A 21031-nucleotide genomic window follows, 5' to 3' on the forward strand; every position below is an offset into this window, starting at 1 on the left:
CTGCCCTGTCCTTCAGCCTCTCTGTAGGGCACAAGTAGAACATAAGCCATGCATTAAGTGGTGTTCCTTCAGTGGCTGTTTAGCATCTTAAAGGGGGGTGCTCCTTGAGCAAGAACTTAAAGCAAGCACCTTCCAGGCTGGAACAAAGGATCATCATGAATCTCGCCATTTTTAGTTCCTCTTACAAGGTGTTCCTCTTCAGGTTCCTGCTCTTTGTCTGCTGAGACAAAGACAGGCCTGCTGTTAGAAACAAAGTATTAAAAACTGCTGTGTGCAAAACACTAAATGTGTTTTCTTTTCTCCATGGGAAAGGATGAGAGAAAGAAGGAACCGCACATAGCCAATGTTAGGTTGTGTAATGTGCCTCTGGGAAATATTCAGAGTTCAGTGTAAACAGCTATATGAGATCTTTCACTAATAAAATCGTTTTTATAATCAAAACAATATGCCATTTATGCCTGGGTGTTTTGTTGAACATTGCTGGTTTATTTTTAAGTAGCATTTCAGATATTATTAAGTGCTTTTGTATTAGAATGCCTTCTCTGTACTGTAAATTGTGTCTGGTTCAGATGCTATACCAGAGAATTACTGTTAAAAAAAAATGGAAAATCTTTAGTCATGGAACCCAAAGGTTAAAATAAGACCTCAAAAAACTGTTTTAAGTACATTGCTATGTTATTTGTATAATGTGACTTAATGATAACAGACATCTAATTTGGCTTTGTACATTTACACTGCATCTTTTTTGCACTTTTCTAGTGCTGGTATATAAAACATTATGATTTTTTTTATCAGCATATTTGTATGCTTTTTGAAACCTTTTTTTCCAAGAGGTCAGAATAACCACAGTCCTAAGTTTTCAATTTTCCTGAGTTTTCACAAGGAAAACCATATCAGTGGTATGAAGCATTTTTCTTTAGTTTTCCAATGTGCCAAGATTGTGTATGTGCCTTTCTTAGGAGTTTGAATTTCCTTATTCTGAGGAGAAGCTGTAACTTGGGTGTGATGTGTCCTGGGGGACTTCTGCAGCCATTTAGCCATTAGATAAGGAGACTTCTTTTCTGGCTAATGTTTGAAAGAAAACAATAGTATTTTGTGCTAACCCAACATGTATGTCTTGAAAATGAATTCCTAAGAGGAGAAGAGCCAAAGAACAATTACTTGGCTGATCATGCCCTGGAGGCTCAGTTGAAAGCTGAACTACACACTGTTGTATTTTAGGTGCATTATTTCTGCCAATGCCCAGAAAATACATGGCTTCTGGATTGTTAAAATATAACTTTTCAGGTGCCTAAAGCATGAGGAGGATTAGAGGTCTATGAAAAAAGGTCTTAAATTTAAGTGCTGATTCATTGCTTAAACCTAACTCAGCTCATCTTGACTCTGTCTGTTACAGACAAAAATTGAAACAGAAGGCCAAAGCTAAATATTACTCTGCATCTTTTAAAAACTGTTTTTCCTGCTTTGTAATGCAGGATTATGTGTATAGGATCTTTGGGCAATTGTTTTTCTTGATTTCAGGAAGCACCGTTTACTTTTTCAAAGAAAAGTACAATTGATGGATTTGGGAAATAATTTTATCTTTAAATGTGAAATTGTAGTGACTGATAATATTTGCAATATGACTTCGACATGAAGTTAGTTCAGTTGCTGAGTCAGCTAACTGGTGTAGCAGAATACTAATTTCATCAATTGTATATTTATTCAAACTTTCATGTTGAGAGAAGCGTGTTCAGTAAAGATCTGTGCTTGACTCCTTAGCATTAATACATTTAACAGAGTAGAACTGATAATACAGAATTTCAACAGGAATATGGCTGGGAAAATATTATGTAAGTATTTCCAGTGAAGCTGTCATTTGGGGTCTACTTTGAAAACAACAGATCTTCTGGCATTGAAATACAAATCATCTTGACTGCTTAGCAAGAGAGAGGGAAGTAATCATAGCTATTGGAACTGTTGTTTTGAGACTCATCAGTGGCTTGCATTTCAAGAGGTATTTCACAGCCATTTGCCCAGGAACTTTCCTTCTTGATGTAAATAATCTAAATTTTCAGAGTTGGAGCTAAGCTTTGACCAGGTGATGAATGCTTAACTCTGGTGGCGCTGAATTCTCATTGGATTTAGGGCCTACTCAAAAGCTATAAAAACTGGTGAATTTTGCATGTGGTTTATAGCATGAAGTTAGCCACTGTAGGAGACTGAAAGTTGTTTAATGAAGCCTTCTTTAAAAGACACAAATAGAATCTTAGTAGAACATAATCCTATGTATCAGCACCATGCTCAAGATGGATCTCAAAATAGAGTCTGTATTTGTAGTCAAATTGAATGTATTCAGTGTTTTTAGAGGCCCAGCAGAACACTATATTTAAAAGTGTGTCTGAAATTATTAAAAGAATGTAAATTGTTTAATCTTCTCAATTCCAGGATTTTTTTTAGAGCAGTTCTGACTGTTTGGGGCATGTTGAGACAGCTTGAATTCCTCCTGTATTCCCATGCCTCAGAGCTTCCCATTGGCTGTCTCTTGACTTGCAAAAGCACCTATTCTGTAGGAAGCCCTAGGGCCAAAAGCTGGTGAGTGTAGTCTCTAGAGCCCAAGGGGTTTAAATACAAAAGTTCACCTTAGCTCAAGAAGCCAGGCTGCTGTCAATGGCAAGGGAAGGATCCTGTTCTTATTCACCAGTGCAGATTTTAACTGGGGGATCAGTTAGGGCTGGGTCCATTTAGGCTCTCTGAGTAAAATTAACTTTTTTGACTTAATCTTCCTCTTCTTATTCCACTGATCTTTAGTTGGGAGTGACAGACTGCCATGTGATTATATAATTTATTGAAATTTAAGTTCTGAAGAGACTTAAATGCTTTCAAAAATTTTATCTCAAGACATTCAAGGGCAGAATCTTACCCCTACAACCTATATATTCATTATAGCAATGGAAATATAATTTCTATTAATACTTTTCTTTCTTTTTTTTATGTTAGCAGATGGACCATATCTTCAAATCATAGAACAGCCAAAACAGGTAAGAAGAAGACTACATTTTGAAAATGTCTAAGGTAGCTATATTACTACATTCAGCTTTGAATAAACCTATGACTTACATAAAAAAGAGCACAGAAAAGTCTGAGCCCTCAGAACCAATGTGGCACTTGAACACGAGGAGTTTTAACTCTTACTTTTGTAGTTAAAGCATTTCCTGTTTTGTTCTGTTTTCTTTATCTCTCTCTGGAAGTGTCATAATACAAAAAACCAACCCTAAGTGTTTTAAAAATATGCCTTGCTAAGTATAGACTCTTCATCTTAGAAGTGGCTGTTACGGTACCCCAGTATTTGGAAACATAAACTAGTAGATCAAACACAGAAGATTTTTGGGATTTGTTTCATAGATTTTGAAACACAAGAAGTTAAAAATAAAAATACTTAATTCCCAAGTTACAGGAACTTTTGACTTGTGTTTTGTTGTTGTAAAGAAATGCGGTTGTCCTTTGAGATTCTTTTTGTTATGGTTGTCTGTTTTGAATAATCCAGGAAAAATGAAGATAAGTACTCAAATGAAACTCTTTTTCTATTAGGTAGCGAACACTAACCTGTGCTCCTCTGACAGCAATCATTTCAATGCACTGGTTAGTTTTCATGCAACTGATGTGCAAATAATTGCTGGGTAAAGATTGCCCTGAAGTGTGCCTGGGTATTGTTCCCCTTTGGCTGGTGGCACCAGCAGTTACAAGGATTCCTCCTGAAGCTGTTAAAGTATGGAGGTGCCTTTCCAGTCTGTCCCAGTGAATTGCATAAAATTCTCCCTTATAGAGCTGTTCAGTAAACAGGGGAAGACAGTGGCTAAAAGCTTTCCCATCCTCCTCTTGGTCTTCTGCAGAAGCGTACTGCAATCCAGTCTTCCTGGCAGGAGGCAGTGGAGAACACTGGTTTCAATCACACACCAAAGACATTTTTGTGCAGGGGCATCCCTCCAGAAATAGGGCTCTTCATCACAGCACTAAGTGAAACAGCAGTGTGCTGTGAACTCTTGGAAGAATATGCTGCATCTTCCTCATTGTTTTAAGTTCATCCCAAATTAGGCCATGCCTTTGCATGGTGGGGCCTGCAGTGCACAGTCCATAAGGAGAAACCATTGCTTCCATGTGTGACTTCTCAGCAAGGGGCTCCTCTCGTGGGGTACCCGTGTGGCAAGCTGGGCAGGGGCTTATAGCAGGGTGGTGAGGGTGATCCATCAGCAGAGTGATGTGTCCTGACTGCAGAGGGCGATTTGCCTTTTGATCAACTGGATCAACACACAGAACTCTGGGTCACTCAGTTCACCTTTGGAAGGTGATTGGTTAGGTCTGAATAAAAGTCATAAAAGTTTACATTTTCTTGGTAAACAAGTTCTTAGCCTGAAAAGGCTTTAGTGAGATAGATACTGAAGCTTCTGCTTATGGAGTAATTTTAAGGCATGTTGTTCACTTTTAGCTAATACAGACTTAGAATTCAGAGTGGTCTACTACTAGAAAGAAGATGAATGGTTCTTGGAAAAGGCTACAACATTAACTGGTGCTGTTTGGACACTGGGACCCCTGTATAAGTTGGAGATTTTGCCAGAACTTGTAGGACTGGAGAGTTGATCTGAAAGCAAAATGAGGACCACATGAAATATATTGTTAAGTAGAGTTAGTTACCAGACACCTTCACTTAAGAGTTGCATCTTTCATGCTTTGTCGATTGTCATGTAAAATAAAGGGGATGTTCAGCAATGGAGTTGATGGAGAGCTGTGTTCTGGACTGGTTTTCAATATCCTGCAGTTCTCTAAAGCATATTCAGATGTCTATTTATAGACATCTGTAGCTGAGATGAAAAACAGCCAGAGTCCTCTGAAGTTTTCGTGCTGTTTCTGGATTTCACTCAGAGATACAGCTTTCATATGTTTTTCCCAGAAGGAGGAAGTGTTTCTGTTTCATCCCTGTACTTTCCTTTATGGTACTTTGGACTTCCTTTTTATTTGTTTCAATTTTGTCTACTTAGCAGCAATCTTGGGAGAGAGTATCTGCTCTTGCATTCTCTACATGTGAATTTTTATCCTATTTTAAGAGCATAAAATAGTTCTCTGTTTCAAAATATCTTCACTTAACCGAAAGAAAAAGATGAGGATGCTGCTGTGTGTTAAAGTGAAAACAGGAGAGGTTCTCTAGGGCTGCAGTTCAGTGATGCTTTGTTAACCAGCACACTCAGCATTTCATGGATGAACAATGGTGACTTTTCCGTTTGAGCCTTGTTTGTGGGGGTGTGTGTTCATCTTTGTGTGTGCTGTTTCTCTTTTGGCTCTGTTTCTGTACAGCTTTCAAGTTTCTTTTCCTTCATTCCACAGAGGGGATTTCGTTTCCGATACGTATGTGAAGGTCCTTCGCACGGCGGACTTCCTGGTGCTTCTAGTGAAAAGAACAAAAAATCTTACCCTCAGGTCAAAGTAAGGACATAAAGTATTAATTCTGTGAAGTCAATGCAAGTGTCTTCTGATGTATGTGTATAGGGCCTTATTGCATAGCAACATAAGTTTGTATGGAGTTGCTCAAGACTGACTACATTTCAATCCCGACCTTCAAATTTGATTTTGAAAATAAAGTTGTCCTAAGATGTGTGGGTTTGTTTTGGCACCGTTTTTATCTGCCAGCAGTTGAGCAGTAACTTATCTGCACCTACTACCTCACTACCATTGTGCAGACTAATGGAGCTCTTCCTTAAGGTGCAGTTTAAGCAAGGCTTGGGCTGCTCAGCTGCTCCGTTTCCATTGCAAAGCATGAGTCTGCTTAGTTATTCCACTTCACTCTAGGATGCTATATATTAAGTTTTCCCTTTTTTTTCTGTTCATGTTATCCCTTATTCAATATCTCTTGGGTACTCCATTCTTAGGAACTTAATTCTTTTAAAGTAAATGTAGAACTTCTCATTTTAATAGGAACAGTGTTATGTTCAGATGTTCACTGAACTTTTTTGTGGGTTTCCCCCCCCCCAGAAAAAAAATTTAAAATATGTTAATCAAAGAAATGTTATATGGAGGCACAGTATGAAGATTAGAAAAGTGATTAATCATTCTGGGACTGGAGTATTGTATTTGCCTATGTTTCTTGCAGCAATTTTTTTTTTCTGTTGAATTGTGGTGTCTTTTCAGTATTCTTTTTAACTTAAATGCAAGCCTTGGTCTTAGTGCATTACATCTTTGAACTGGTGCACTCCAAATTCTCATGTGGAGCAGGGTTAATGCATTATAATTCTGGTGTCATTTCTTAATGTATTCTAATCTTGGTGTTATTTCTTAATGTATTCTAATTCTGGTGCTCTCTTACGCCTTTATGGGGAAAGAAGGGGAGGGAAGAGTGGCAAGCAATAAACCTCTGCCTTGGTGTGTGCCACTCCTGGTTGTTCTCCTCAGTGTGTGTGGGGGGTTTGTCTGCAGTTCTTGGGAAAGGCCGGAGTTTGGAACAGCTGCATCTCCTAAAGAACCAGTATAAGCATAACATCATGGAAAATAATCAGCACTGGCTGAGGTTGCCTAGGCTGATAGTCTTGTGAATTGAGAAGAAGCTGGGAAAGATGATTTCATATAGCCTTGCAAAACTCTTAGGAAAAATTACTAGCCCAGACAAATTATGTACTTGCTTTTTTCTTTCCTATTTTGACAGTAATGATGAACCAATGAATGACGTTTCACTAGAATGTTCAGATATAAAATCATTTACTTCAGTTGAGCCAGATCTTTGGATTCTGATCCAATCTGCAATGATAATAACACAAGTGATACTTTATGAAGGTGTGGTAGGTCACACAATAGCATGACAAGGAGTTATACGGGAAATGGAATTTCTCCCTGAGTAAACTAGAAAGCAGAATGTTCTTTGGCTTTCCATCAAACCTTCTAATTTCATTGATCATCACTTTTTAATTTCATCTAGAGCTTACACACACATCCCTTCCCTTCCCTCCCATCCCGCTGTGTGTGCATCTGGGTTTTTTTCCCTAGTACAAATCCCCACATGGCAACACCTGCTGGGAGAGGCTGGCAAGGGAACACAAGTAAATTCCTCAAGGCCATTGCTTGTTAGTGCCTGTTCTTGATTCAAGTGGTGCCAGGAAAGACAGAAGTGTTTCACACCTTTTCCTGTAAGTCTTTTCTGTGTTTTGTCAGAATGTGCTCAGTTTGTCTTAACTGAGCAGAGCACAATGGAAAATTGCAATTTTTTGTTGTGTTGGGGTTTTTTTCGTTTGGTTTGGGTTTTTTAATTTTTTTTGGGGGGGGGTGTTTCTTTTTACTCTTGTGCCAGTGTTTTCACTATAAAACCTACGTTATTTGGTCACAGTGCAGTGAAAGGACAGTAGCATGAGCTTTGGCTGTACTGTACGAAAAAGGAGGTTTTGTGACAGGTCTTTAAACCCTTGGCCATGGTGTGGTCAGTGCAGCTCACATTGGGATCTGCTTTGTGAGAGTTTGGCCAACTCTCTCAAAATTTACTAGTAACTACCATGGGATGTCCTGAAAATAGACATCCTCTGTGGGCAAAAAACCATTGCAGTCTCCCTGCTCTGTTTTCATAGGCTGATGGATTGGAGGCCAAAACAAAAGCACATTTACGGGATGTGACCTCTTGCATAATGTGGACTGTTCAGTTTCACCCCTTTTTTTTTTTTTTTTTTTTTCCTCCCTGCACTGTCACTAACTTGTAACTAAGCTGGAACACATCAAGACATATCTCTCACATAAAGGCTGGAGATTTGAAGACTTTGCTATGTCTCTAAGCAAGGTGTTTTGGTATTTAATACATGTGTAACCTCTCCCTGTATGGTATATTAGTAGATGGTGTAGGTCAGGAGTTAATGTTGCAGTTCTGCAATGCCAGTCTTTGCACTTGAAACAAATCTGCACTGGCCAGCAAGGTGGAATTGGAGTAAAACCTCTTGTTTAATGGAACAGTCCTGACTAATGGAGTCTAGATAACAGTAGATCCCATAACATCAAAATCTAGATCCCATAATATCAAAAATGGGATTAATTTATTTTAACAATTTGTGGAATTATGTTCCTCTGCTTAGTCCCGTCTTTGCTTAGAGTAATCCTAATATGTAGAAAATATCTTGCATATTCAGAGGATTCTATATAACTTTCATGTTATGATGGAGAGCAGAGAAGTTGTAGATAATAAATATGTTACAATGAAGTTATGTTTTATGATTGCAATCTAAAATTCTTCATTTAAATTTCATTCTCATCCACTTGTGTAAGTAACAGAGTGCTGGAAAATTTTACTGTCTACAACAGTTGAAACCAAAGCTTATTAATGAACTGTTTATTCATCATTTTTATTTTGTCCAGAGGAAAAAGCAATCAGTAGTATAAAAAGAAAGGATAAATCAGCAAAGTCTAATATTATCACCAGCATACTTAACTATCTAAATTTTTTTTATTTATGATTTGCTTGGGTTTTATGTATTTGAAAAAATGTGAGAAAACTCATGCAGAAAATTTCCACTGGCCTTACACGTTTATCATGTGTGCCCTGATCTTGCATACTGCTGTTAGTGTGGGCAGATCTATGTTTTACACTGAAGGGCTTGATCCACTTTTAGGTGTGACAAGAACTTGCTGAAAACAGCAGAGTGAAGGAAATGTCCTGAATTTTCATCTCCTCGGGGGCAAATCTACGTGGGTGGCTGCAGTCTGTAGTTCAGTGCTCTTTGTGAGCTGGATGTAAATGAGCTCCAGCCCGGAGTTCAGAGGTGTGCCTGAGCTAAAGAGCACCATCTCTGTGCACAAGAGTTTGGGCACAGAGCACTTTGGCTTGTGAACTGAAGCTGCACACCAGTTAGGCAGCCCTGGACCCAGGCACACCAACAGAACTGCCCAGCCAGTCGTGTCCTGGGGCTATCCCAAATTATAACTCAGTTTGGAGATAAGAGTTCTTCTTGAAGTCAGGGACTTCAGCACATTTACTTTGAGTTCAGGAGGAGGATTTATGGAAAATTACTTTGCTGATGAGCCTTGGTGACAAAAGGAGCATAGTTATTTGCTTGTCCCCCTGCCCCCAATAGGAATTAAATGTAAAGTGATATAGATTGCTGATTACAAGTCCAAAAAATCACCTAACAACTGAATTAAGGAAAAAACATGAGACAAGAATAAACAGACTCTTTGGTACAAATCTTTACCCTTCTTAAAAATCTACTGAATCACATTCAGTGAGATTTAAGTTTTTTACTGGCAAGGCTGATTTAGCTGAATAGGAGGCATTGAATCTCTTTAGAAGCTCTGTATTTTTGCCATTAGAGTGACCTCACAGTCAGAGGATCAGATCTTCAGCTCCCATTGGTTTAAATTACTTCACATGGCTTTTTCTTAAGTCTATTAAGTAAGCACTCAGTTGCCTACACGATTCGTACACATCTGAACTATTTTGTCTTTAATTAGCAACTGAAAAAAGAGATATTGCTCTGTAAAAACAGGCTGTTTAAAAAGAGTGAGTGATGCCTCATCTTTGGAACACTTCTTGCACATGCCAACATGCCTAGGACAGCAGTACTGACACTCTGAAGGACGGGCAGGGCTGGGGCTGCAGTTCTTTAACAAAGGGATTGGAAGGAGAAATAGGTGCTTTTGTAATGCTGGTGTTGTAGGTTTAACGTGGTCTTTTCCATCATTTGCCCCTGTTGTTGACCAATTGGTTCCTTTTCTTGCTTGTAAAAGTAACTGGGAAAAACATCTTTGAAGTATGAAAATGTTCTTAGAAATTTTTCGTAAAGTTTTGGAACCTATAAAAATTGGCTGGGATCTGGATTGCAGGAGGACATGAAATAATCGAAAAAACTTTCTACTGTTGTTTTTGAAATTGACTCAATTTCGAGTTCACAGGGTCCTTTTAATCTTTCAGACAAATCTCTCAAACAGAAAGAGCAGATAAATGTAAGCCTGAAGCCTTTTAACTGTATCAGATCAATTGAGTGCTGCTTCAGGTAAGGATGTAATCAAGTATTACAGCTATACTCTGCCCAGGAACTCCTTCTTTTCTTTTTACCCTCACCTTTAATTTGAAGTTCAGCAGCTATTTTTTGGATCACAGCTCTGATTTTGAGCCATACAGCATCCACATGCTACCTCCCACTCATGCTGAGTCTGTTTTTGTGTCAAAACCATGATCCCTGTTCAGCATTGTAACATACCTTCTACCTGTTCAGGCCTTTGACAGTGTTTCTTAAGTTCTTGTGCAAAAGCTGATAGTTACTTGTATACCGTAGTGCCAGAATTAATTTAAAATTATTCTGAAATTGTGGCATGATTCAGGGACATTGAGAAGTTTTTTCAGACTTAATTTGGGGTACATAAGGGTATTTAACCACTCAGACTATTTTCCTGGGCACCAAGTTACCCCAAATTACTCAAAATCAAGTAGGAAGGTCTGTCTAGAAGAAATAAAGGTAGAAGATGTTCAGAGACATTCTGTCCCCTTTGCAGCACAGGACATCAGACTGGATGACAAAAATAGTTCCTTCTTGCCTTATGACCTACATAAGGTATTACGTTTTAGGAGCCCTTTTGTATTTCCCCTGAGAGGGAGAGACTGCAAAGATCATACTGAGCTGAGTAACGGGGCAGATTGCAATCTGGTTACCACTGCAGTTCTGTGCTGAGCTTTCAGGGGCTGGAAAGTCCTTGTCTTGCAGCAGTCCTGCCTCCAGTTTCACTGTGGTTTCTACAGCTGATGGAGGATTGTCTTGAACTTTCCTGATGTGACACCAGAACATTGATGTTATTCATAGTGAATATAGCACTGCAGATGTGCTGGGAGCTTTGTAGTAGGAAAAGGCTTATTGAGTGAGGGGTAAAATGAAAAAAAAAAATTTCAAAGCTGCCTTTTTGAAAAGTTAATTGTAGCAGTGGTGGTGACACAGTGTAGCACCGAATGCAGTAGTTTTTATTTTCAGATGACTTGGTGAAAGGCACATAAGAATTTTCTCCCTGCTGGTAAATGGCAGAAATAGTCCAGCAGCGATTGTCCTGCATCTCTGGTACTGTTTCAGTCCAGATTTCAATGTGGAAACAGGAGGGAAGCATCAGCCCTCTGTCTTGTATTTTAGAAACTGCCACTTGTAAAAGGCACGTTACTGCAGTATTATACAGTTAACTAGCAGGAGTGGGGGATGAGAGGGCTTTTGCACACCTGCTCCTCCTGGAACAACTTTTTCATAGTTGGGATTTTTTTTGCTTTCAGCAGTGTATAGGAAGGCAGGGAGGGCACGCGTTGTACATATGCAAAGTGTTTCAGCTGTGATGGAATGGGTTCAAGAGAGGGGTTAACTGGAGTGAAGGAAGCTAGCAGGACTCAGTAATGTGGTGAAATCGAGGCAATCCCTTGCTATCAGCATCTTATCAACAATATAACCTTAAATATTCAGTTCATCACTGATTCATCACTTTAATGTTTATCGTGATCCTTTAATGCCTTGGTTGATTAGATCTATATGCTGCTGTAATACAAAGAACTTAGCCCAAGGCAAATTAGAAGAAAAATTAGAGGAGGAGGGGGAAAAGCCCAGCATTGATAAAAGGGTTAATTAAGTGAATTGGAAGGGAAGGTAATGTTTGCTTTTTAAAAAGTGGGGTAATTTTATGTTCAGCATAATTTGAAAGTGGTGCATAACCCATAACAGCCTTGGAGTATTACTGCCTTGGAGTGAGGAAAGGAAAAAAAGTTCTAAATAATATATGTAAAGCAAATAACTTACCAGTATGGTATGTCATTAGTAATTTTAGATGTGTTTTTGAGGCATTGTTTTTTATTAAAAGCTGTTAAAAATGTGTGGTGATTAGAAACTGTGGCAAGGGGAAAAAAAATCTTTGTAGGCTTTCAGAGTTGGGTATATGAAAGAAAGCATACAGTTTATCATAGTTTTAGTCCAGCAAAATCCTAGGTGGGAATTCATTACATGACTTGTGTACACTTAAGGGAGATATTTACTGGACTGAGTGATATGTGTTGATGAAGTACATTGAGCTAACAAAATGCCTATTTAAATAGAATTTATTCACTGTAAAATCTCTACCTGAGGAGTCATTGTAATGCGGCCAAAGTGTTTTATAACAATCATAATGTTTTAAAGTAATTTTTGAAGTCTTTCAGAATTGGGCAAAACAATGCAGGGTTTTTAGTTTAATTTTCTATATGCTTCTGAATGGGTAACAATGTTTATTGTGAATTCAATGTACTGATTGAAACTTAAGGAGAGCAATGTGGACTAAATGGCCAGAATGTACAAGTGAGATTCATGTTTTAAGAAACAGATGAGGCTTTCCTTTAACTTTTTTTGGTCACTACTTCTGCCATTTGCATATCAAGTTTAATTGCAAAAGAAACTGATGATCTGGTACAGTTAGTTTACCATTTGTATTTCATGAAGAAGTGCATACACATTTCTCCTATGTAAACTTGATTGTACTTAACTGAGAGAAAATACTCACCTGGGATCATTACTTGTTCCATTTTTAAAAAATAGTAAGCAAACCATCCCACTTTCTTTATATTTATTTACAGATCTGCAATTATGTTGGACCTGCAAAAGTAATTGTCCAGTTAGTAACTAATGGGAAATACGTCCACTTACACGCTCACAGCCTGGTGGGTAAATTCTGCGAAGACGGAGTGTGCACGGTTCTCGCAGGACCCAAGGACATGGTTGTAGGGTAAGTCTGGGAGCTCCTCTGGAAACCTGAGCTCTGGGGCAAGCATCTGTACTGTAAAAAGCAATACAGAAATATTCCTAAGAGGCAGCTCTGTGGAGCACTCCTCTCCACGCTCTGACCTCTGGGTTTTTTTGTATCATAAATAGAAAATTTAATGGGGTTTTTGTTCACCTTTGTAGAATTTTCCCAAAGCAAGCAAAATAAATTTAAGGAACTAATTTTTTACTTAGAATTTGTATAGTTTTAATCTCTTGGTATGCAGTCTAAATTTGTGTTGTAAGTCCATTCTTTAAAATGCAAGGAGTTTTGATCAGAGAAGGGACTAAAATTATCATTTTGTCACCTCTTTGATCAATATTTTACTTCTATTGAAACCTGTCAGTAGAAATGTAATGGAAAGCGTTAAGAAAATAGGATTAGTAAATTTGAAATTAATGCAGGATGGGTATAACCATGAAAATACTATATAAGTCAAACTTGTAAAGTTTAAAGCAGAAAGATTGTAGTGAAATTGTAGTTGGCCTGTTCTTGTTTAATTTGAAAGAATAAATGTTTATATCGGTAAATGGAGCTGAAGCTCCCAACCGTGTTTTGAGGCTTAGATCAGGTTTCATGCTGGCTGTGAGTTTTAGTTCTGTGATCTCAAGAATGTCTTTGTTGGTGAAGATGATGAAGTTTAAAAAGCTGAGAAGGTTGGGAGAGAGAGATTCTTTTAAACTGTAACTTTTGATGTCCAAGCCCAGTGCACTGACTTTACCGCGCACAACAATTTAAATAGCTTTATTTCAAATGCTCCTTTTCATCTTGAAAAGTTTGGCTCATTTTCTAACCTGTCTTGTTTTTCATCAGATGTTTAGAACCAGCTTTCCTGTCCTCACTTGACCCACATGAAAATTGAGTTATTGTCTTGTTTTCATACTTCCAAATCTAATTGATTTTTCAATATGCCAGCAGATTTTTACAAAAGCACACCTTGTATTTTTGAAAATTTTATTCAAATAGATACCCAAAGTATCTTGCAGAACGACCAGAGCCCTCCTTAAAACATTTTATTTGTAAAATACTGCACTGTTTTCAGCTTCTTAGCTTGCTCTCCAAGCAACAGATGGAGCATACTCTGAGCAGTTGTTCTGCTTAACAGCCACACAGAATGACATATTAATGTCATTGCCAAGACACAGTAAACAAAGTGTGACTACCAGATTTTCCAACATTTTGTAAGTTGCTTTCCCAGAGGAAGTCTGAAACCTGACAGATTACTACTTATGCCATAGGAAAGTGCACCCATATGTTCACTGTCATATAATGTGCACATTTTACATGTTTTGTGATTTAGACTGAATTTTTCTTGATGGAAAATTCTCCCTCAAACACTAATAGGGCCTAAGTAAACCTGTAAAGTCCTTCTGTAGACTTGGGTTGTGTGGCTGCCTGTGGTAAGAGAAAGGCTGCCTGCTGCAGGTCTGGCCTAAAGCATTCCCCCAATCAAAATTTGGCAGGTTTGCAAATCTTGGCATACTTCATGTCACAAAGAAGAAAGTGTTTGAAACTCTGGAAACACGCATGATAGATGCCTGCAAGAAGGGATACAACCCAGGACTCCTGGTGCATCCGGAACTCAGCTATCTGCAGGCAGAAGGATGCGAAGACAGGCAGCTAACTGGTATGTGAAAATGATGGCTGGGTTTTAGTTGGTCTTTTATTAAAAACATAGATTCCTAGCTGGAAAAAGACCTTGTGTAGGACAACAGCCATTGTCTATGTGCTTTTAAGAGGTGGTACAGTGTTGCCCTGTTTTAGGGAATCTGAAAGGAGTCTGCTGTCAACGCATGCATGAGAATGGAGAAACTTCCTTCCCCAGCTGCCTGTACCAACCTCTGCACCTGTATTCCATTGCTTTTATGCTGTTGAATAAGCTCTTCAATAGAGTAATTTTGCCTTATTGCAGCAACACATGATATCTTTAATTAACTTAGGGACCTCCTTTTGAGAGCACTGTTTCATTCAGCTGCATTTCACCCATATTGCTGTAAAACCTGTGGTCTGCATTGCTTTCAGGAGCTGTACAGAGGGGCCAGCTCTCTTTTCATCACTCCTAACACCAGGAATTCTCGTGTCCTTAGGGGGGGCCTCCATCCTTTTTGCAACCTTTATAAATTGAGAGCAGAAAGTAGCAATTTTCTGTCTTTTAATTATATAACTTCAGTAAGATCTGATGCACAAACTGCCAGGTGAACGCAGTATAATTTGAATAGCTGCTCCACTCTGCTTAAGAAAGGAAAACCCAATGGAAGCTAAATGTAAAGGAAGACATTTCCTTCTCCTCCATGCCTTTGGATGTTTGTTTGTTCTCTCTGTTTTGTAAAGGATGCCCTACCCTTTGTGTTAATTCCTCTGTCTGTCAATTCCAGAACGGGAGAGGGAAATCATCCGCCAGGCAGCCATCCAGCAGACCAAGGAGATGGATCTCAGCGTGGTGCGGCTCATGTTCACAGCCTTCCTTCCCGACAGCAACGGCAGCTTCACGCGCAAACTTGATCCCGTCATATCAGATGCCATATATGACAGCAGTAAGTATGTTTGGCTTTAATCACCTCTTTAATTAGGAGCAGGCTCTTGGACACACAGAAATGACAGGTAGATATTGCTGTACATAGACTCATCCAGCCCTGCCTGCCTGGTTTTTGATGCAAAACAAGTAAGTAGCCCGTGGATAATTAACCCCATGTCTGTCCATGTACCTACAGTATCGTGCTGGTTTTAATAGATGGTGATGTAAGCCATAGAGGAAGATTTTATTTTGCTGTTAGCATGTTTAATCCTGCCGCTTTTATTATGAGGGTTTTGTAAGTTCTTGTTATATCCATAAGAAGGGCTTGAATTTTGCAGAGTTTTCAGTTGCTTTCTGTGACAAAGCGTTATTACATGAGATGTGAGGAAAAAAATTGCTTTGCTTCTATCTTTGTTGAGAATTTGACACCTTTCAGTTTTGCAGACCATCTGCTTGTCCATATTTTAAAAGATAATGCAACCATTTCCTTTAGATCTGTCAGTATTTTCTAGAGCATTCCTCTATTTGTCTTTTTTTCTAAGAGAATTTTTTCACTTCATGTTTTCCCCTATGCTGTTAAATTATAGTGACTCATCTTACTTGAACTCTTTCTGCTGCCTGAATTTTCCTTCCTGAGGCTGTGGGATCCCATGTTCTTGATAGTCATTCTGTAATGACTCAGGAAAAGTACCTATTTTTTCCTTTGTGCATCAGTCATGTCTATATTATTGCTTTTTAAGGACAAAGTCTAGATCAAAAGGTGCTAAATGCAACTGTTCTGCTATAGTCAGTGCCTTGCTGTTAATTGGGCAATGTAGGTCAAAAATTTTGTCCCAAACTAAGGAGACAAACAAAGGTGACATTTTGTTTCTGCTGTTGTAAATTGCCACACAGATGTCAGTTACTAGTTTCTGATCTCCCAAGGTGAATTCTTGATTGCTAGTTTTAAAGGATTTTTCTTGGGTTTTGTTTGGGGGTTTTTTGGATACTTCATTTGCACCATTAAAGCCTTTGCAGAACAGACATAACTTGTGGTAGCATAACTTGCCTTCACAGCTGCTTTCACTTATCAAATGATAGTTCTGTCTTGAGGACCAATAGTTGTCTGTAGATGCCTCTACTAGGATCTGTGGAGGTGGGCTTTTTTATCACTGTCCAGTACACTGGCCCAAAACTGGCATGCTTTCAAGTAAGCCACAGAGCCAAGCAAAGCACTGTAGATAGCAGGAAACAGGAAGCAGCTCTCAAGAGTGCCACTCTGTCAGAAAGCAGGGAGGAAAAAGTTACATTCTCTTGTACGGCCCTGCTGTCAGAAAATGAGCACTAGTGCAGGGTGCTGGATGCAGGTCACTGCTGGGTTACCTTGCTAGTGCAGTAATTGTGCTGCAGTGGCTGGGACCTTATTTTGTAGTTTGCAGTTCAATCAAAGCTTAGAAAATATGAGATTTGTCTTACATATGAAAAGCCCTTGATTTATTCACTTTTTAAAAAACACAGACAAATTCAGGTAGGTTGGATTGGAAGCTTGTCTTCCTATTGCATTTCTGTGTGTTGTGCTTGGCTGTGTTTTTTGAAGTCTAAATCTCTTACAAAAGTAAGCAGGTTTTTTTTCATCTTCCCTTTCAATAGAAGCTCCCAATGCCTCCAACCTAAAAATTGTAAGAATGGACAGAACAGCAGGGTGTGTGACAGGAGGGGAAGAGATTTACCTGCTCTGTGACAAGGTTCAGAAAGGTAAGTCATGAGTATCATGAGGCACAACAGGGTGTTCATCTGGAGTACACATAAAGCCTCCTGTGCTCTCTTTAGTGTTGTCCCACTCTGATAGTGCAGCAGGATTTCTAAGTACTCAGCCTTTCTGGAAGTCAAGGCAGCAATCCAGAGATTTAATAAATCAAAATAGTCTATTGCAAAGCAAATTCAGCTTCTCTTGCCTCCACAGAGACTATGTGATCATCTTTGTTCTTCTCAAGTTTCTGCCCTTGCATGTGTTCTGGAATTTTGGGGGGTGGTGGGTGCTGGGTGATGTTTGACTCCATTAACTAACACCTGCTCTGAATTATTCTAAAGCTTCTGATTTATTATTAAGTTCCTGATTGTGAAGAGTAAGTATGAGTATTTTCTGTTAACCATGGATGGGAGTTGAATGTGTTCAGCACTGCTGCTAATAACTTCATTTTTATGTACACGCTTATGGTAGAGGTTACTCAGTGTAAACAGATACTTCTGACAGGTTCATTTTCAGTCTCTGCTCATGGCTCTGAATGTGTGAGAATTCAGCAGTGTGGATTAGGATAGTTTGGTTTTTTATTGGAAGATAATGGTTAAATGTGGTTTGTTATGTTTGGGCTAAGTAAAAAAGAAAAAAGATGGGAGTGAGGGAGAGCCTTTGTATTTTTCAGCTACAGGTAGTACTTGGGGTGTCCTGGTGTGGATTACATGGTAGAATGGGTGCCCTGTTCTCATCTATTTAGAAACAGTCCCTGCTCATGTTGTTAAAACCACTGTGATATTTTCTGTTGGTGCAGGCTGTCCTTTTCCATCTCTCTTTCTTCTAAATGCCCTTCTACCATTTAGGGAAGAGGGAAAGCTTTGGGGGCTTTTAGGGACTTTGAAAGAACTGTTTTCCTTTACTAGTGCATCTACCCTCTGCCATCAGGAGGACTGAGATAAAACTCAACTCTTACGCACAAAATAAATAAATAAATGTCTGACTCAGTGGAAGCCCTGAGGTGGGGTTTCCCCTTAGCCAGACTGGGGTTTCCCCTGACCTCACTGCCTTCAGAAACCTCCTGCCTGAAGGAACTTGAGCATGCAGGACAGCAGGACTGGAAGTGGTGGCTCACAGTCTTGAGACTAGCAGGTGGGGCACCTGCAGGGGAAGCAGTCTGTCTGCTGCAGAAGCCTGACCTGCATCAGTCACCCTAAGAGACAATAGGCTTTTTCTAGCTTTTTCTCATGGGAGTGCTGTGGAAGAAATTTGCAAGTGAGATGCTTTTCCTAAAAATATAAATAAATAAATAGAAAGAAGATTTGTTCAGAGGAGCAGAAGCCAAATGCCATGTTTCTGGCCTGTGCTCTTTGGAGGGTGAAGGATCCCTGCTGCCATGCTGCTGGCTCACACCTCCCCAGTCTCTGAGCTGCAGCTCCACCGTGGCACTCTGCCAGCAGCAAGCGGAACTTGAACTGTGGCACTTCAGGTTTTGCTACAGTTTTTTGAACTGAAACTGTTGGAGGAGAGAGGGTGGTTTCTACATTTCACGCTTCAAGTTCTCCCCTCCTTACATCTTTGTTCCAAATAAGGCTCCTCTGGAATGTTTTATAACCCTAGAATAGGAAGATGATGTGAACCTAGTTCTCTTTTTACAGCTCAGTAAATAGCAACTTCAGTGAAGTCATTAGGATTAGGCTGATGTAAATTTGATGTCGAAAATGGGTTATTTCTGCTGTTTTCATGAAACAGGTAAAGGTAGTTGATGTATTGTGTAGTATTTTCATCCAGCCAAAAAGTAACCATGTTGATAGTTATCTGAAATAACCATAGTCAAAGGTTAAACAAATGCACAAACATCCCAGAGTGTTACTTTCATTCTTTGCAGATGATATTCAGATACGTTTCTATGAAGAGGATGAGAATGGTGGTATGTGGGAGGGCTTTGGAGATTTTTCTCCTACGGATGTACATAGACAGGTAAGTAACTGAGCATTTGTCCTTTGTTAATGATTCTCCCATCTCTGTAAGCTAGGATTATATTATAGTTGGGAAATTATGTGAAAGCATCTGTATCCCATACTGACGTCCTCTTTGAGTCATTGCTTCCTAACAAAAAACTGAACAGTTCTTTAAAGACATCTCTTAGGTGACTAAGAATACAGTGCAAGGATATTAGGACAAAGCCCCATTGCTTTAACATGCACCCCCTGTAAAATGGGATCGGGCAGATAAACAGCTCTGAGAGCTCCTGTGAACACACTGAGAAAGCCACAGAAGAGATGCTAAAGGATGAGGGGACAAACAGTGCAGTACTGACATATGGCATGTGGTGGCACTTAGTGTGGCAGTTCTGTCTTTCCCAAAAGGCTTTAGGAGTCAATCTCAGAAGTGAAACTGAAAGCTAAAATGGAAGTTTATTGCTGTAACAGCCCTTTGCTCTGAACTTTTGCCTACCAAGCCCTAAAGTAACACCTTCAAAATAGTGCAAATGCAAAAGCCAAGTTGTCAAAAGCCATGCTCTGTGACAGATATGCTTGTCTTTGTTTCCTTCACAGTTTGCTATTGTGTTCAAAACACCCAAATACCGAGATGTCAATATCACAAAGCCAGCATCCGTATTTGTACAACTGCGTAGGAAATCTGATCTAGAAACAAGCGAACCAAAGCCATTTCTCTACTATCCAGAAATCAAAGGTAACCCATTAAACACATTCTAAGATTGGGAATGGAAACTGTAGGGTCCCTAGGAATGTTTTTAATAAGATAGAACTGGTTGGGTGAGGAATTTTTGGTTTTACCTGTTATTTTTAGAAAATATATTTGCCTCCTTGTTTTGGGCAGAGTCAGTATGCAGTGTGGTAGGTTTATAATGGGTTTTGTAGGTGGTGTTGTAGGTACTGGTAGGCAGTAAATCCATGTGTATTTTCTGAGTGAGGCTTGTTCCTTGCAGATTCCCTATATGCACTCATGCTTATCCATACAGTAGATGGCACTCTTCCTCTGAGTTTCTGCCAAATAATACCTGAAGAGATTTTACTGCCAGTACTCTCAGATGAAACCCTAAACCACAACCTGTTTGGTGCCTGGTGGAAAAGGCACATGTTTTGCAGTTCTCACCTTTTACCATCGTGCCAATGTCACTGATGTTTCTGTATTTTCCAATTGCCTGTACCAGTTTAGTAAGCCCAAGCATTTCTTGTGCAAGCAGGGAAAGTGCTGTTTCAATCTCTTGTTTAAAATTTTAGTTGCTTCGAAGAAGTAGAAGAATTGGTGTTGGATCTGCTTCCTAAATTATTGGTGAAAAGAAGTTTAATCAGCAGATCTGTGCCCTTTGAAGTCTGGATTTGAAATGTTTGATGGGAATGACATTGGCAGTCAAGCTTTTAAATACCAATAATGTTGATGATATGGAAATGCCTTGAGGCCCAAGTCATAACTGGTGTTTCATTGTATTAAGATTATCATTCTGCTTAGGAGGTTACCTGCCTGCAGGTTCTAACCTTGAATGTTTTCTGTGCCTAAAATAGAGCTGTGTTGAAATCAACTCCCTGTCAGAGTCTCTAAAATAAATGTGCATTAGTGGTGAGAGACTCAGGACAGCTGAGGAGGGAGTGGTGGTGGTCCAAGTGAGTCTACTTCACAACTCTTAGAATAAAATAGCACAAAGCATGAATTCACAAAAGCTTCCAGAGTTGCCAGAGGATTTCTTCTTGGTAATGATTTCAGGAACCTCTTGCACAAGTGTTAAGGGAAGTGAAGTGTTCAGCTGCAGAGCAAAGTTGCCAGATTTGAAGCAAACCTCTTTTATGTGCCTCTTAATCGAATAAAATTAATTCAACATTATGTGCATTTTCCGATCCCCTGTACAATCTCATCAAGAAATTACTATTTAGGAACTATATATTCCCTTTGTTGCAAATGTTCCTATAAACTTAGACCCATATATGTGGATTTTTTTGTGTTTCTCTGACTAGATTGCTCTCTAGGGTTTTCTCTCCTCGTCAGTGTGAGTATGCCTGATGTGTGCATGCATACATACTTACACATCATGT

At 39.2% G+C, this 21031-nt stretch overlaps 1 protein-coding gene across 4 annotated transcripts in view; it reads left to right on the forward strand.

Annotated features, from left to right (window-relative positions):
• Positions 1-21031, forward strand: part of NFKB1 (nuclear factor kappa B subunit 1) — a 57935-nt gene that overhangs the window by 17073 nt on the left and 19831 nt on the right. For 2 of the 4 annotated variants that reach the window (XM_059844190.1, XM_059844189.1), the window contains exons 4-11: positions 2980-3020; positions 5359-5457; positions 12566-12714; positions 14214-14377; positions 15126-15284; positions 16895-16999; positions 18865-18956; positions 19535-19673. In XM_059844190.1, coding sequence (XP_059700173.1) covers positions 2980-3020; positions 5359-5457; positions 12566-12714; positions 14214-14377; positions 15126-15284; positions 16895-16999; positions 18865-18956; positions 19535-19673 — 948 coding nt within the window. The remainder of the gene's footprint in view (positions 1-2979; positions 3021-5358; positions 5458-12565; positions 12715-14213; positions 14378-15125; positions 15285-16894; positions 17000-18864; positions 18957-19534; positions 19674-21031) is intronic. The other 2 variants (XM_059844187.1, XM_059844188.1) reach the window with 1 other exon arrangement.

Source organism: Haemorhous mexicanus, chromosome 4 (genome assembly GCF_027477595.1).
Source record: "Haemorhous mexicanus isolate bHaeMex1 chromosome 4, bHaeMex1.pri, whole genome shotgun sequence".
Lineage (NCBI taxonomy): Eukaryota > Metazoa > Chordata > Aves > Passeriformes > Fringillidae > Haemorhous > Haemorhous mexicanus.